This window comes from Acanthisitta chloris, unplaced genomic scaffold (assembly GCF_000695815.1).
Source record: "Acanthisitta chloris isolate BGI_N310 unplaced genomic scaffold, ASM69581v1 scaffold27133, whole genome shotgun sequence".
Taxonomy (NCBI): domain Eukaryota; kingdom Metazoa; phylum Chordata; class Aves; order Passeriformes; family Acanthisittidae; genus Acanthisitta; species Acanthisitta chloris.
Genome location: NW_008664661.1, coordinates 4,432 through 22,328, shown reverse-complemented (window position 1 = coordinate 22,328; position 17,897 = coordinate 4,432). Strand labels below are relative to the sequence as shown.

Genomic DNA, 17,897 nt, shown 5'->3' with positions numbered 1-17,897 from the left:
CTCTTCCAATCCGGTTGATTCTATGATCATGTCTCTCTTCTTAGATGGTTTCCAGAGCTCACTATATTTCTCCTGCTCCTGACAGGGGTAAGCGAGTGCTGCTCCAGTGTTAAAATCCCCAGCACCCTTTCTGGCATATAATAAATATTCAGCCTTGACTTTCTAGCAGAGACCGTGCCTGCAGTATGGGTTTATCCAGTGCAACACCGCCCTCCTATGGCACAAGGTCCTCAGTACTCCTTAGAGCACTGTGCAGGACTTCTATCAGTGAAGATGCCACTTGAATGTGGTGGTTTTTGGGGGACTTCAGAATGCTGACTGAGTTTAGTGAATAGCTGGACTTGAACACCATCAGAGAGAAACAGATATCTTACTGAAAGAAACGCTGCATTTTTAATTTGTGTCGCAAATGCCTTTTTCCTCAAAGAATAAAATATTTGCTAGCTGATGAGGCTAAAAATTAAAACCTAAAACATCTTTTCCTGCTGCTTATAAGAAATGTCTTCTAAAGGATATTCTACTGTTGTTCAACCCCCTTGCAAGATCTTTAAAAAAATGTTGCAGATTCAATTAATTCATAAATGTTTCTCCTCCAGGTTTCGTTCTGCTATCTGAACCTAATACTATCTTCTTACATGAATGTATGTGTGCATACAGGTTTCTTGGCTACAGCATGTACTTAGGAAGACCTGCGCATTCTTTCCTTGCTTTATGGTGGCACCATCAAGACATGACTAGCAGGGACAGCAAAAAACCATTCTCAACAGACAGAGACCACCCAGGGCATTTGAAGCGTAACAAGCAGAAAGAGCTTTCTTGCTGGAGCTGGCCTGTATCATCCTTGAAAATGTCCTGTAATTCCATGCCTCTCCTTAGGTTTGATTATTTTTATTTTTCCAGACAGGCAAGCTTGACCCACATTATCCCAAAGTATGTGGGCACAAAGGGAACGTTCTGGACATCAAGTGGAACCCATTCAATGACTTTGTAATAGCTTCATGTTCAGAAGATGCCACAGTAAGTTTACCAGCTTGTACTCTGTGTTACTACCTGGCTAATGTGCTTTTTGGGGAATGAAATGAAAAAGAAACCAAAAGACCCATGGATGAGATGTGAAAGCATATATATATTTATTTAAGAAGTCAGGTAAGAGTAAATTTCCTTTCTTTCTCTTGAGTTCAGTCCTGTCTGATCCCTTGAGATGATACACCAGATCAGTGTAAGGAGGAAGATCTGTTTTGCAGGGGTCTATGCCTTTTCTGGTGTGTTTGCATGAAAAGCAAGATATGAATTTAAAATGGAATGATTTAAAATTTAAGTACTATGAAACTCTATCTTTAGAATAAAAGCTTCAATGCAACATAATCTGTAACCATTTTTTCAGACTTATTCTCTGCAGACCAAGTTTGAACTTGTTCCTGCACTCAGTTATTCTGTAAAGTCTTGCTGGATCAGTTATGGGGTAGCTGAGAAATCTGCCTCATACAATTCTGCAGTAAGTGCTTTGGCTAAAGTTAGTATGATTAACATGCTGTCACATTTATGAGTTGAAAGATTCAGTTCATGTTTGTGAGGTTCAATTGAAAGGTCACTTTCAAAAGGTCTGGCCTAAAGTGTGATGTTGACTTCTGTGATAGTGAGGACATCTGACTAACTACTGTGCTATTTTCCAGAGATCCCATATGTGTTTTCTCCCAGTGGGTGTATTCACACTCTGCCACACAGCATCAGGGAGGTTTCCCCTGTCATTTCCTCCAGCCCTGGTTTGGTTCACATCCTCTGCCATTTTAGCTCTGGCAAAAAGTCACTCTTGAATGTAGGCTTTTTGGATTGTCTTTCATGTTTAGTGACTTGTTATTGGTGGTTTAGATACTCCTGTGTTTTTTGAAGGCTTCTTTCAGTTTCTGGGTGACGGTAAGAATTTTATTTTGTCTTCCAATCCATATGCCAGGTTTTCATGCTGTCTCAGGCAGCATAGCATGGTGCGGCTTACTTGTGGCAGGAAGGCACCATCTTGGCCACTCTTTTGAGCCTCATATGATGAGTGAACAGAAGCTTCAAAACATCCCACCACACTTACAGAGTCACAGCACCATTTGTTTTGGAAGGGAGATTGTGTGCTCTCTATCCCCACCTCCTGCACAGGTTTGTGGAGCTGAGTCTTGAAAATCTCCAAGAATGGAGGTTTCATCACTTACTGAAGCAACCTGTTCCTGTTCATTACTTTTCCCATGGGGAATTTTTTTCCTTATATGTCATGTAGTTATTGACCACCTTGTCCTGTCTTCCTCCCCTGTACTTCAAGACAGAGCTTGGCTCTATTTTCTCAGTAATTTTGTAAGTATTGAAGGTTCATATCAGTTTGCCCTGAAGCTGTCTTCTCTGGGCTGAGCAAGTCCGTTGTCCTGAGCTTCTCCTCACAGGGCAAGTGCTGCAGCCTTTTGAGCATTCTGGTGGCTTCCACTGGGCTCACAAGTTTATCAGCATCTTTCTTGCACTGGGAGGTGCAGAACTGGATGCAGTATCCCAGCTGTTGTTTAATTATTGCTGAGTAAAGGGGAAAATCACTTCCATCATCTTGTGACTATATTCCTGTTGTTCCAGACCACGATGTTGCTAGCTTTCATGCCTACCATGGCATGTTGCTCAGTCATGCTTATTCTATTGTCCACCAGGACCCCAGGGTATATGACAGCTTTCCTTTCCAGTTTTCTACTAAAACTTGGCACTGGATCATTCTTTAGAGTAAAGAATGAAAACACTGAGTTTGTCACTGGTCTCAGCACCAAGAGTTGTTCTAAGAAGTCTGTCTGTTTGTGACTATAGTCTCTGTTTTTGGTACAACTCTCCCATTTTCATCCTGGCATCAGGAAATGGTATCTTAGGGGACCCTTGCACAGTGACACAGTGTATAGACACCTCTTCCCTACCTGCTAAGTAGTGATGACAGCAGTCTGTGTTTCTTAGTGTGACTGTCTTTCGTGATACTTGGTAGGTAGACTTGCACAGGTCCCTTAGTCTAAGGCCTTGACCAGGCTTAAAAGCCCAGTTGAATTGGGTTGTTCCAAGACTTGTTCAGATGAGTTGGGAAGGTCTCTAAGGCTACAGATCCCATGGTCTTACTAGGCCCTTCTTCCAAATGTTGAGTACCCTTCCAGGGAAGACAGGATGCCTCTGATCCCCACGGATTTCCGTATTGCCATATATGTCCATTGACTTTAGTGCTCTCCTTGTGCATCTGCAAAGAGTCTGGCTACATCTTCTCTGTGCCATGCTGCAATGTAGTTGAAGGGAAGCCAGAGCCTGAACAAATTATTTTTTTTGCAGCTCTCCTTAGATTTGCTGTGCTCCTGTCCCCTCCTCAACTCAGTGGCAGCTGTTGGACTCAGTGTATGGGGTCAAGAATGAGCCCCTCACTTAAAAAAGGACACTGAGGCACTGAAGCGAGTCCAGCAAAGGGCAGCAAGGCTCATAAATGGTCTAGAACACATGTTGTACAAGGAGCAGCTGAGGTATCTGGAGGTGTTTAGTCTTGAAAAGAGGTGGCTTAGGGGTGGCCTCATCCCTGAAAGGATGTTGTAGAGAGGTGGGGGATCATCTCCTCTGCCATGCCTGCAGTGAGAAGACTAGAGGAAATGGCCATAAGCTTAGACAGGAGATTCAGATTAGATATTATTACGGCCACCACTGTTAGGGTGGTCAGGCACTGGAATAAATTTCCCAGGAAGGTGATCTCTTCTATTGTCTGACACTCCACTGTAACCCTTAAACCCTAAAACAGGTTTCCAGCGCCAGGTCGGTGTATTGTCTTCTTGCATCACAGGAGGACAGAACATTTTTATCTTCATGCAGCATCCTTCTAGAAGAACCCAGAGCTGTAGGTAGACCTGTTATGAGACAGCACACACTCAGTGTTGAGTGACTTCAGTGTGGTATTGCCCAGTCTCTCTGCTCAGGGCATGTGCCTTGTGGCCATCTGTGTGGTGTTCTGTGTACTTTGACAAACAGTTATGTCATTTTCAAAGCATTCAGCACCAGCACAGTTTTCTATGAGACAAACATTACTATAGCTGTCATGTGACCAGAAGAGTTCTCAGTTCTTTTACTGGATAGTGTTGAGTGGGTCATCAGGACCACGATGAGGAGGGCCAGGAGAGCAGGAGAGGATTGATCTTGGATCAATCACTGCTATAATATAATAGAATCAGAGAATGATAATATCTTCTGGAAATCAGATTTGCTTGCCTCTGCTCAAAGTTTGTTAGAAGACCAGGTCTGCAAGATCTGTGGTTTACTTCTTCCCCTTGGGAATAACTTTTCATAATGTGCTGACCAGGTCTAAGGGTTGGATTGCCAAGTTTATAAAAATGCTGGTGGGACTGCTGGCTAAAGATAGAAAGTAAAGAGGAGTCTTCAGGTCCACAGAAGAGTAAAGATACAAATTTCAAGGACTGGCATTCAATAAAGCCAGGAGCATTCATATTCACTACAAGGGGAATAATAACACCAAGGCAGTAATAGTTATTAGGAAGTTCCAAATCAGCTCCCTACTCAGGAATCTCACAAAGACCTGTCCTGTGCCATTCAGGTGAAAATCTGGGACATCCCCAACCAGTTGCTAAAAAGAAACATTACCAGTCCGAAGAAAGAACTTCTTGGGCATGCTCGAAGAGTCGGTCTCATTGAATGGCATCCCACCAGTGATAACATCCTCTTCAGCTCTGGCTATGACTACAAGGTGGGTCTGTGCTCTGTGGAACTCTCCTCCTGGGACAGCCTGTTTGGCAGGGTGTTTTGAAGTTTGTTTTAATTTCAAGCTGTAAGATGATACTGAAGAGTTCAGAAGCTTTCTTCAGGGAGAAATTCCATGGTGACCCCAAAGACAAAAGGACATTGCTACAATTTCAAACGGATTTGCTAATTTTCCACTCTTCTGATCAATTTCAGTCCACTCTGCCCTCCTCATTTACTGAGCTGGATACAGTATACAGTGCCATGCACTTCTGTTTGGATTTATTGTTCTGCTAGTGCAAATATCTGCACTGATGTTGGCTAATTTTATGTATAAAATGTAGTTGCGAAGGAAATTAAAATATCAGGCACTCTCAGCAGACACTGATATATTGCTCTAAGTATCAGGAATTAAGGTGCTGGAGAGCAATCACTTACACAAACATGTATAGAAAACCTCTAAGTATAGAGACAAGAGGAAGAAGTGAATAGGGCACACAAAGTCCCTAGTGGGTCAGGTAGCAAAGAGCTGATTTATCTGTTCTTTTGCTCCAGATAATGATCTGGAACCTTGATACCAAGGATGCTGTCATCTCAAGGCCAGTGAAGATTCTTGACACACACAAAGACGTGGTCCTCTCCATGTCATTCAACACAGATGGCAGTCTCCTTGCTACAGCCTGCAGGGACAGAAAGATACGCGTGATAGACCCTCGCGCAGGAACAGTCCTACAGGTAGGTTGGGTTCAGAGGTTTGTTGTCCAGCTTATCTCATGTCTTGGAGTGTTTCCTGTCCTGGATAGATTCATTGCCATAAAAGATGATGCATCCGTATCCTGCATTGTGCAAGGCACTACATGGTGCTATTGCCTTCTACTTTCCACAGAACTCTTGCTGTCATTGTTGAAAACAAGGGATTTGCATCTTGCTACCATGTTCCTTTCTCCCTGAGACACTTCTTGAAGTGCACTGTTTTCATAGCTACCTGCTGCTGTCCTCTATGGGACACCTTGGGAGGGCTTGCAGAGATCAGGTGGACAAGTGGATGCCAGTGCAATTTGTCCCAAAGCCAGGGTTGTTCTTGTTGCCTAGACTTTGTATCTGTTGGTAAGGTGAAGCTGGCTGCATTTTGTAGCTATTTGCACAGATTTGTGTACACATAAAGTCCTGCTTATAAATAATGGGGAATGCCCTCCTTCAAATATGTAAGTCAATAGTTAGAGATGTTGATTGGGCTTTTGGGAATGGTCCTTCAGAGTTTAGGCCACCTTTCTCAGATCCCCATGAAATCCTGCTCACTGTAGTTCAGCCAGGCTGAGCAGATCTTTCAGATATGAATGAATGGGAGTTGTCACGTAACATGAGATATAGATATGCAACAGGTGCTGTCTTACTCATGCAGTGCCCTTTCTCTTCCTATAGGAAGCCAGCTACAAGTCTCACAGGGTCAATAAAGTCTTGTTCCTTGGAAACATGAAAAAGCTGTTCTCTACTGGAACATCTCGGTGGAATAATAGACAAATTGCATTATGGGATCAAGTGAGTTGGACCAACAGTCTTAACCATACTGGCTTCAGTTTTCTCTCTTTTGCTGTCACTTTAACTTTTCAACCTGCCAAATACTCAGGAATTGATTTATAATAGCAATGCTAAAGTGGTCTGTCAGATTCCTAATGGGTGATAGGTCTTGCTGCTATGACATTTAACTGAGTTTCTGAAGAAGCTTTCAGCATAGAAATCCACCAGAACAATGTTGTGTTCATGTCCTGGTTTCAGCTGGGATAGAGTTAATTTTCTTCTTAGTAGTTGGTACAATGCTGTGTTTTGGATTTAATATCAATAGTACACTGATGTTCTGGGTATTGCCAAGTAGTGCTTATCCTAAGTCAAAGAATTTTCAGTGTCTCATGCTCTGCCAGCATACAGGTGCATGAGAATCTGGGAGGGAGTATAGCCAGGACAGCTGATCTGAACTGGCCAGAAGGATATTCTATACCATAGAACATCATGCTCAACTGGGCTGAGTTGGCCAGGAGCTGTGGATCGCTACTCAGGGACTGGTTGGGCATTGGTCAGTCAGTGGTGAGTGGTTGTCTTGTGCATCACTTATTTTTCATGGCTTTTATTTCTCTCTTTCCATTTTCTTTTCATGACAATTGTTGTTATTGTTTTATATTTTACTCTTTTTTCAATTATTGAACTGTTCTTATCTAAATCATGGGTTTACCTTTTACAATTCTCCACCCCACCAAGGGGAAGTGAGTGAGTGGCTGCGTGGTACTTAGTTGCCAGCTGGGGCTAAACCACAGCAGCAACTACAAGAATAAATCATTTAAAGGACCTCTATGTGGTTGTTGTAGCTCTGACTTAAAAGTGACTCTTACTGGTCTTACTGGCAAACTGGTCCTGGAAAGAGAAATGAGCTCTAGACATAGCCTACTCAGAGGAAGCCCTCAATGGAAAAAAATATGTGGGGTGGTTTTGATTTCTGATGATTCCTGACAGTAGAGAATTGAGGTAGCCCTTAATTGGTCACTTCTATGACATGATCTCCTATCACGATGGCTCCTAGCCTTATGAAACCCTCCTCTCCTCTACACCTCTCATATCCATTGAGATGTTTTTACTTTGCCAGGATCTCACATTGTCCTTCTGTGTCAACGACCATGCAGCACAATCTTTTGCCTCTTTGTAGTGCTGTCACTCCTTATAACAGACAAAGCTGGTAAACCAGACCTATGATTTGCCATTTGGCTATGTTTGGACATGTCTTTTTTGTGTATGTGAGAGCCAGAGCACTATGCTGCTGTCTGAAGGCTTTCCACAATGCTGAGCAGTACTGTGACACATCATGGATCTCACATCAGGGTTTCACTGCCTTCAGAGTTGCAAGATGAGCTGGCCACACTTAGTTTAAGAACACAGTGGGAAGATCTGTGAGGCCAGGTATGTGCAGCCTCCTTAGGAACAAGCATTGGCACAGGACTTACCCAGCATGCATCATTCTGAGGTCCACATCCACCCATGTCATCATTGCATCTAAACAAAAGCTCTGGTTTTAGAGAGCTTGCAGCTGGACAGTTCTGCAGGACAAAATATGTATTAACTTTATGCTAAATACATATTTAGGAGAGAAGCACCACATGGCAGCCATGGAACCTCTCATTGCTTCTCCCAAAATTGCTTCCTTCAGCAGTGTAGGGATTGCTTTGTACAAGATATGCCAGCCTTGTGTATGGAGTGGTGTGCTATGTCCTCCTACACCTGCAAAAGGCCAGTGGGAGGCTTTGTCTTTGCAACAGGCACCTTCCCACTGTGCAGTGTGGAGACTGCTCAGCAGACATAGGCTGCTTTTGTGGTGGGTGGTGCACTTTTGTGAAGGTATTGCCTTGATTAGAGGTTTTGAGAGAACCTCTAGTAATGAGTAATTCAGTGTGTGATGCAGATGTTCCCTGTAAACCCCTCCATCTCCCTGAGGCTAGTGGCCCACACAGAGACAGGCAGTGTTTCTTACCATACCTACCCTGAATTGTCATCAGGTGTCTGAGATCTTCTAGTGGTAGGAACTGGTGTCCTGCACTCAGTCAAGGCCTGGCATGGAGCACCTATTTTCCACCCACAGAGCTTTGAAGAAGTCTGTATGTAGCCCTCTGCTCAGGGCCATGGCCAAGGGTCATTACCATGCTGTGCTTACATGCTGCTGCCAAGTGGGGTTCAGGTGAGATGTCCCCGACTTGAGGTGACTGGTGGTGATTGCAGCTGACTCTTTCCTGTGTCCTGCCTAGAATGACCTTTCTGTGCCTTTACTGGAGGAGGATCTGGATGGCTCCTCAGGACTTCTGTTTCCCGTCTATGACTCTGACACACACATGCTCTACGTGGTGGGAAAGGTAAGTGCTTTCCATGTCAGCAAATACTGGCCTGTCTGATTCTGCTCTCAGCTTGTGTTGCGTCAGGCTGAAGTCAAAGATGCTCCTGAAGTGTGCTAATCTAAGGATATGGGCAGATGTGATGGGGTCAGAGGGTGCTGCAGCATCAGGCCACATTACCATGTTTACAGATATTCCGTGTTTACTATGGAGAGGTACACTGCAGAGTACTAACATTCCCATACAGGAATTTGAGGGTAAACATTTGGTTCATTCTTGATCCTACATGGCTTCTGGGGACAGGCATTCTTCTCAGACCCTCATGCTGAACACAGAGTCTGGCTGACATTGATTTTCTTTGCCTTTAGGGTGATGGAAATATACGGTACTATGAGATAAGCCCTGAGAAACCATACCTGAACTACCTGATGGAATATCGTTCTCACTTACCTCAGAAGGGAATTGGTGAGTGACAACATATATCTAATGTTACAAGAGGATTGTGTCTTCTTTATTTAGAGGCTGTCAGAGCCTAGGACTATCCAAAATATCATTTAGAAAAGGGAATGGGTCAGATTCCTCCACCCAGGTTTACACGTGCACAACAGTCAGCTTGGCCCAGCTTGCCTATGTATGATGGGTGGATTACAGGGTCAGAGCTTGGAGGAGTCCCTTCTGGCCAGCAAAGCATGGGTTGGACAGCTTTACCAGTCTCTGCTGTATCCCCCTTTCACATACCTGGTCAAAGTGGAAGGGAGGATAATCTGGATTTAAATGTGGAGACCGCTCCTTGCCATTTTGAAGCTGCTGCTGCCACTGTGAAGCTTTTGGCATTAAAATCTATTTACATTGTTCCCACTCTGTGATTTCTCTGGTAACAGGTGCCTTCACTCTTTATTGCTTGCCTACCTTCTTTACTGACATTTCCCATTTAGAAATAGACTGTCTGTGATTAGCTCACATCTCCCCCATTGGAGACCCTTGCTCATTAATCTGTCCACATACTTTCCAGTTTAACTAGTTCAAGCTACAGAATTTGGCTTTCAGTCCTCAGGGCCTATTGTTAGCCCTTTCTTGAACCTTCTCCAGTCTACCCTATTAGTCATATTCCTCTATAGACTGACATGTTTCTAGGATTATTTACCACCTCTCTACACTATCTGTTCTTATAGGACATCGGTACAGATAATTGGCAGCACTGGATTTTGTTCCTGCATGTCTCCTTCGAAAAAATTAAAAATGGAAAGGGATAAATTATTTAAAACTTAACTGGAAGGATCTCTCCATTGTTCTTTTTTTTATAATATTTCTAATGCACTACATCCTGATTTTATGTCATCATAGTTGCTTTAAAAATCCTTCCATGAAAAGGAAGTGTACAAGTGTTTTTAGAAGGCCTGAATGAATCAAGTCTACTTCCCTATCCTGCTTTGCTCTGCTGACCAAACATACTGGTAACATTATTGCTCAGAACTTGTTTCTCAATATTACCAAAACAAAGTACTGTGTAAATGAGTGGAGTTTAGATTCACATTTAGATAAATGCATAGTGTAAGAAGCAACAGTCCTTCACATAGAATCTACTGTTTAATGAAGTAATTGGATATTAGTACAAAACTAAGCTTCTGTAGGACACTAGGAAGCAAGGTGTTCAAGCACAGGGAATCTCTTTTGTTAAGGGGATTTACATGGATATAAGCTTTGGAGTGTAAAAGGTTATGGGAGAGAAATCCTCTGAGGTTATCAGGTACTAGAGACCATGTGTGGCTTAGCCAGTCCCTAAATCACAAGTGGTATGACAGAATACATGTTCACCTCCTTCTCATACTCCATTCTATTTTAGGATGGTGCTGGGGGAAGATACTGAGCTGGAATGCCTTTCAGCCTGACCCATATAGCTATTCTGGTGTTGTTTGGGTGTCCTGAAATCTCATCCTGGTGATCCTGATACTCAAATCCTGTGGCATCACCTGCCAGTTCTGCTCAGTTCCGGTCACTCTATTTGGAGCTCACTAGAGTGAATAAGGAACAGGAGGCTTAGCATGAAACCCACACACTCTGTATGTAACTTTGTGTTCTTACAGAAAAATTATTTAGTCTCACCATTTGCCCCTGAGCCACTGGATGCACATTTCAGACCATGCTGATGTGGAGCTGTTAGCTATGACTTGTTTCATTATTTGGTGGCCTTTTTCTGTGGCAGATGACATAAACTTTCCTATGGAGATTTATACCCCTCTTATTTCATGCTCTTCCACCAGGAATGATGCCAAAGAGAGGCCTTGATGTGTCAGCTTGTGAGATTTTCCGTTTCTACAAACTGATTCCAACTAAAAGCCTGATTGAGCCCATCTCCATGATTGTGCCTCGACGGGTAAGTTAATGTCAGGTCATATTCATACCTGGGGTAAATATCAGTAGAAAAATGAGGGAAGTGCCTCCTCTCTATGACTTTTGGGGGAAGAAGAGTAGGTAGAACAAGGGATTTTCTTTCTTCTGCCACAAGAGGCAAAACTGGTCAGTTTCTAGGGCAGTCCTGCCGACCAACCCTCTCTGGGTAACTCAAGAGTTCGGTCTCTGTTTAATGGCTGACTTTCTAAGGCATGCTGCCTAGTCAGCTTGCTGGCTGTAAACTTCCTTAGTGGCATATGTTTGACTTAATTACAAAAGAGAGAGGGATTTGAGATGATCCGTGAAGATGGATGACAAGAAAACCTCCTTGTGAAAGGAAGAATAATCACTCTGGGAAAATGGCAATGATGGGTTCCCAGGCTCTATCCAGTGGGTACAGTTGGGTTACAGATAGTTATCCTGCAGCATGTAAGCATGACCCATGGCAGTGAAAATGATGTAAAAGTAAGTCTCAGCACTGGTGTCATGAGAGAATGAAACAGGTCATGAATTTGGTAGCTCCCATGTGACTGTGTGAGCAAAGGTACAGGGCAGATGTCAGCACTGTGCTCTCTACTTCCAGAAACATGGGAGGGTATGAGTGCCTTATATTCAGAGAGGCAGCAGAGCTAATGCTCATTGCAACTGCCAATGAGGTATCTTCATCCAGCATTATCTCCTTGCTCAGTTTCTGTCAGCTCATGATCAGCTGATGATTTGTGACTTGTGTCTATCCTTTGCATCCACTTATGCATCCTCAGGAGCACTGATTTCTTAGGAGCTGGGTTAGCCTGTGTCAGCCTCCCTCAGTTTGTTGTCTGGACGTGCAAACACCTTACTGGCAGGAATTAAATTAGGCCTTTAGATGCAATTCTTCTGAGCTGGGGTGAGGAGGAAAGAGGTTCAGGACAGGTGAGAAGATTTAATGTCCCTGCTGGTGAGTGCTCATGGCACTCCCTGTGCTGAAGTGGAATAAACTTTTTTTCTCCACCACAATTCATTATGGCTGCTCTAAGCCAAAACTTCACCGACATAGTTACTCTGGACTTCTGTTTTCTTGCAGTCAGAATCATACCAGGAAGACATCTACCCGTTGACGGCAGCAGCCCAGCCAGCACTGACAGCACAGCAGTGGCTGAACGGAATTAACAAAGGTCAGCACATGGAGAGTTCCCCAGCCCTTCATCTCCCCAGGGCTTGGGTAAGCTGCTGCCAGGTTTCTGGCCTGTTAACTGCCAGAGAAATAGGAAAGGAGGAAAAGGAGGTGGCTGTAAATTCTGGAAGCTGCTCCAGTCAAGTGCCACCATGTTTATCCCTGCAGGTTTTTTGAATTAATTGCTTACAGCTGTTTTCTGGGTGTGGTTTTTGAGTGCTAATTTGTCACCTGCCTCCCACCCTAGGGCCTCTCTTGGTATCCTTGAGACCAGGCTCTGGAGCTGCGAATTCTCTACCACAGTTTCCTGAGCCAGAGCCACTCATGAAAACTACTGACCTGAGCCAGCAACAGGGCTGGGGAGGAAGGATGCCACTGGAGGAAAAACAGAAGCCAAGTGGGATTGAAGGTGGCAGAAAACAGCTGAAAGTGGAGGAGAAATTGCCAAAAAATGAGCAAATGTGCCTCTCCAATGGCTTTGACATATTTGAGTGTCCACCACCCAAAACTGAAAATGAGGTATGAATGTCTGGGCTGAAGGGTTGGGGCAGCTGGGGAAGCCCAAAGCCAGCTGGCAAAAGGATGCTCTTCATAAGGTCACAGAATTTGGGAAAGGTTTATTTTGCAGACCTGGGTCAGTGCAAGCTCTTTGCTCCTTGTGGAGGCAGAAGATCTGCATGCCCTGGCTGCAGCATGGGAAGCAGAAATGTGACCCAGCAGCACCACAGCTGAGGGGGTCTGGAAAGGAGGAAGCAGTCAGCCTTCCCACTTCTTAGGCACTCTTGTGGCACAGCCCTGCCTGGTGCCTGCCTGGTGCCAAGGATATCTTTGCGATCTCCAGGTTCTGGAGAAGAGAAGGAGGTTTATGCTGTATAATTCTTCTATAAGAGCTGCACTCAGTGAGCCTGGTGAGGCACCAGGGATCACTGTGGAAGGAGTGGGTATACCCTGCTCCCTTGGACCATGGCATATTCATGTAGTCTTAAGTGCCTAACTATTGTGGACCCTGATGTGGGAGAGGTGCTGGTTCTGCCCCTGCCTCAGCAGCTTACTGCTGGGGGGACAACTTGACACGGTAGTGCCTTTTAGGTGGGCTGCTGGTTGCAGCCTGCACCTGGGAATGGCTCCAGAATAGGTCCTGGCAGCCCTGTGATCTGTGTTCAGTCATGGCCGATCACCTCCCTGTATAGTAACCAAAGTTGGGACAGTGGTAGATATGTGTGATTTGCCTGCTTCTCATCACTGGCAGGACTGGAACATTTTCAAGTACATAAAGTGTGTTTTCTTTTAGGAACCCTTCAAGGTTCCCTTTTCATCTCTGCAAGAATTTAACATCTGCAGCTTGATAGGGCAGGAATTTCCATATCTGAACTTCCCTGTGCTGTGAAAAAGGATATTTTTCTACATGTTTCTGAGCTGGCACCCCCAGGTTACAGCAGCAGCCCTTACAGAGCTGGGTGCTATGCTGCATGTATAGTGAAAAGCCATGCTAGTCCCAGCTGGAGAGGACAGAGCATGATCAACAGGAAAACTTGAAGAGAAGTAAAAGAACTTGGTCAAGGTCAGAGAAGGAGATGTGGCAGACCTAAGAATTTAGACTCCAGATACTCTCTATATCTAGGCTCTCTTTGAGTGAGAGTGAGTGAGTGAGTGAGTGAAGGCTATTTTTTTCCTGATCTTTTCCATTGAATTGTGCAGGTGTAGCATTACTAAGTAGTGCTGAGAAAAACCTGCAGTCATAGCCCAATCTAGTGGGCAACAGGACCACTGCTGGTGTTCAGTCTGTTGGTTGAAGGCCTCTTCCTTAGATGCTGTTTCTCTCAGAAGTGATGTGACAGGACTGGTGGCATTGTCAGGCTAAACCTGTGTTTTCTTAACTTAAAGAAAACATATGCCCTAAAAATGTGTCTTTTCTTACAGCTTTTGCAGATGTTTTACCGGCAACAGGAAGAAATCCGTAGACTACGTGAGCTGGTAAACCAGAGAGATGTCCAAATTAAACAGCTGGAACTGGAGCTCAGAAACCTCTGCACAGACACAGGCAATTACTGAGGGTGATGGCCTGCAGCTCTTTGCACCTCTGGCAACTGGAGGAGACTCCAGTTCCTGCAGATAACTCCTGCTAGGGTTTTTACTGGGGGAAAAATTGATACTTCAGGCAGCATGGACTTCCCTGGCTTGTGGCAGTCACATTTCCCTAATCATCACCAGTTATTGATGGATTTGCTGCGCTTCTTCAGGCTCCCCTTGCTTGCCCACTCACTGATGTCAGAAGCTCATGTATTAATGCTAGTGAGAGACTTTGGAAAATCTTACTTGTCTGGTCCTGGAGAAGCTACGTGTTAAGCTCTAGGAACAACCTGTTTTGCTGCCCCTCCACATGACAGGAGGATGAGAGACTGAAGGCAGCTGCCGGCTTCTTTTCCTATCCTGGGGCCCAGCAGTGTGGCTCCTGTGGCTGCTGTCCTCTTGCCTTGGGAGTCCACTCTGCAGCTGAGTCTCAGAGGCACATCTAGCTCCACAGTGATCCTCATGTACCCCTCTCAACTCACAGCTTGGTCCTGCACCCAGGTGGCTAGGCAAAGCTGTGGCTGCCCTGACCTTGTGCTGGGGATAGTCCCGCTCTGAGCGGGAGACTGCACTGAGGGTGCCAAGGGCCAGCACTTTTGTGATGGGTAAAGGAGAGCTGGTGTTGGAGGTCCTACTTTAAAGGGGCAATGGTTTGGGCTAGTTCTCATCAGAGAAGCTGCAGAAGTCTCTGTGTCCTGTGAGTCAGTGGCCTTCTTTCCCTCCTTCTGCCAAAGACTAGCTGCAGTCAAGTGGGGGTCATCAGACAAATGAGGACAACATTTAAAGCTGCACAGTATTGACAAGTGGGGGAATTTGCCAAGAGGGTTTAAAAGGATGTGGGGAAGTTGGACCCCCAACCCACTGCAGACCTTTCAGCAATGGTGCTAGAAGTGTTGTGTCAACCACAGGAAGATCACAGGGCCGTGGCTGGTCATGAACAGCCTTCCATGGTTGCTGGAGTATTGCTTGTCCTTGTGCCTGCGGCTGCTGCTTCCTTTGCTCCCAGGTGCTGGTGACTTGTCTCATCTTTGCACCCATCTACAGCTGCAGGATCCCTCTTCCCAACTGTGTTGCCTAGCCCCTGCATCTTCCCAGGTTGCTCTGTCTCCCTGCAGCCCTGCAGCCACATTGATCTGTGCCCTTCAGCACCAGCTCTCTAGGTCACTGCTAGACCTTATGGAGATGTCTTAAACCCAAGCAGAGCAAGCAGCCTCTGTTTAACCTGTAACTGCATCTCTGTTATAGCACATAGAAATGAATACTATGCCTTGCTAGTTCCCAGAAGCTTACTGATTTCCAAAAATCTGAAAGAAAAAAAACCCACCAAAAAACCAACCCCAAACAAATTTTTAAAAGATCTCAATTTTCAGAAATTCCCTTAGCAAGGGAACTAAACGCGGTGCACTGCCTGTGCTCATGTGAGATGCTCCTCTGGTTATCTCTGTCAGGAATAGCCAACAGGGTCTTACGGCACTAAATGCTCTTATGTGAGAATCACAGAAAAACTTTGTTGTCCCATTTGCTCTGCTACAATCACTTAATCCAGTTATCAAAAAAATGTTGTTCATTTCTAAGTAGCAACAGATGTGGGTGTGAAAAACCCCACAAATATTCCTGTTTCTTTCTGCAGCTTTACAGGGAGGGGGTAGTTGTTCAAGTTTTCAGGAAGAGTCCTTCAGCATCAGTCACTTATTTAACATGACTCTTTTTATAAAAAATAATATATTAACAATACAGTTGCTGAAACAAACTTCAATTCATTTCAGATCCTCTAGAATGGACTTTCCTGTGTCCTGGGAACACCCTGCAGTGTACAGTTACATGCAAAAGCAGCTCACCCCAGAACTTTAATCTAAACATGTGAACCTTACACCAAAAGTAGTCAGGCTCTCTCACCAAAGAGAAGAGCTATGTTAAGAAATCACAAAGCTCGCGGTTTTTGAGCCATGTCAAACACGCCTGACACCTTCAAAATTCAAAGCCATTTTCACAGAGGGTAGCCCCAGGGATATGACACTGTTTTTCAAGCGATCATTATCAGAAGGAGAGCACTTGGCCTGGCCTCAGCCGTGATAAGACACATCCTCGTCACCATGTATGTTTTACTTGCTGCATATTTTTTTGCTTATTTTTCATACAGAATAAATTATTTAAATTATTTTGAAGTTAAAGTAATTTTTCCAGGGGATTTTTAAATCCTCTAGGGGACTGTTTCTTCATTAGCCTATGACTGACTAGCATAGAGAATGCTTGGCCACTATGGTTCTTATCTTAGGGTTGTGTTGATTTCAGCATTTCTGGAAAAGAGGTTGCTTTCATTTAGGCTTTGCTGGAAACATTTGATAAGGTGAGATTATTAATTAAAATTTCTTCTTTAGACAGTATGCCTGTAAAATCATAGACTGTGAAATGCATTTCAATTTGGAGCTCAAATGCAATCCAAAAAAAAAGGAGGAAATGGAGTTACACATTAATGACCTGTGCCTAAATACTCTTAAATGATCATTTTAGCAGTTTCTAAAACTCCTAACAGCTTTGTAAAAAACTGTAAAACATGGGGATAAAACCGAATTTGTGCAATGAAAAGCAAATATAACTGAATAATAAATATATTTAGAGTTCTACTTTTTGATACATGCAAGGTTGTTGTTTTCTTGTTATTGTATAGATGAAGTGACTGAAACTTAAGCCGAGTCATGGTCAGAAAGAAGTATCACCTACTGTCTCTTTTACTTGCCTTACATTAGTAGGCAAGTTGTACGCAGTCTTATGCACATGGGCCTGTCTCTTTACATCTTTCCCATTTGCCCTTGATGCCTCAAAGGGGTGGCCATTTCAAACTGTTCTCAGCTAAATTGCTGTGTATGTGGTCTTGAGTAAACTCAGCCCTCCTGGAGATGCATACTGCGTGGTGAGGTGTTTCCTGCTGTCTTGCAGTCCTGCCGCTTCTCTTGTGCAATATGCTCTGACCAGTCTCTAACCAGATATTCCTCATGAGGAAGGTTTAATGTATTATTACCAGATTTGCTTATTTGAAGACATTTGTTGTTAGACAGGATTTTGATTTAGCAGAGTGAAGCAGCATTGACAATGCAAGCACAATATAGCAGCTGCAGCCTCCAGCTGGATCACAGTACAAACGATATTCCCATTACTGGTCTCTATACTCTTGCCGTCATGATGCTGGGTATCTCCAATCACCAGCAAGAAATATGTGGTCTGAAGCCAGCTGAAGTCCATAGCTAAGTTAATTTTGTTGTTTTTTTTGATTTTATTATGATTCCCACTAGCATGGTAGCAGTGGTGAGAACCTGAAGAACCATTGCCTGTGTCCATGTCCTCTGAGCCGTCTTCCACTACAAGGGGTTTGTTGATCAGTCACAGCTTTGGGCATGGAAATGTTCATGGCTGCATTCATGATATGAGTTGTAAAATTTTTTAAAAACATGTATTTTAGGCCAGTGTTCGGAACAAAAAAGGGTGGAAACTTTTGGAGAAAGTCTGTGCTGGGAACTCTGTGCAGCAGCCATGCAATCATCCTGTCGTGTAAGGGGCCTTGTGCTGGGAAGGGTGGCTGGGCAGGTACTGTGTCGCTCCTCAAGGGCTGACACAGACACACTGCTGTGAGCAAAGCCTAGGAAAAGGCAGCAGTGGGCAGGTCAGTGTGGGAGGCAGAGAAATGG

General features: G+C 44.3%; 1 protein-coding gene across 1 annotated transcript; it reads left to right on the top strand.

Moving 5' to 3' along the window:
• Positions 1–44: 44 nt before the first annotated feature.
• On the top strand, positions 45–14,196 carry LOC103799161 (coronin-2A-like; the record flags this gene model as incomplete). Its single annotated transcript, XM_009071462.1, has 11 exons — positions 45–87; positions 901–1,017; positions 4,589–4,738; positions 5,287–5,466; positions 6,154–6,270; positions 8,517–8,621; positions 8,969–9,065; positions 10,862–10,974; positions 12,055–12,145; positions 12,392–12,663; positions 14,065–14,196. Coding segments are annotated over 11 exons (1,417 nt in total), but the record flags the coding sequence as incomplete, so codon positions are not given.
• Positions 14,197–17,897: the final 3,701 nt, after the last annotated feature.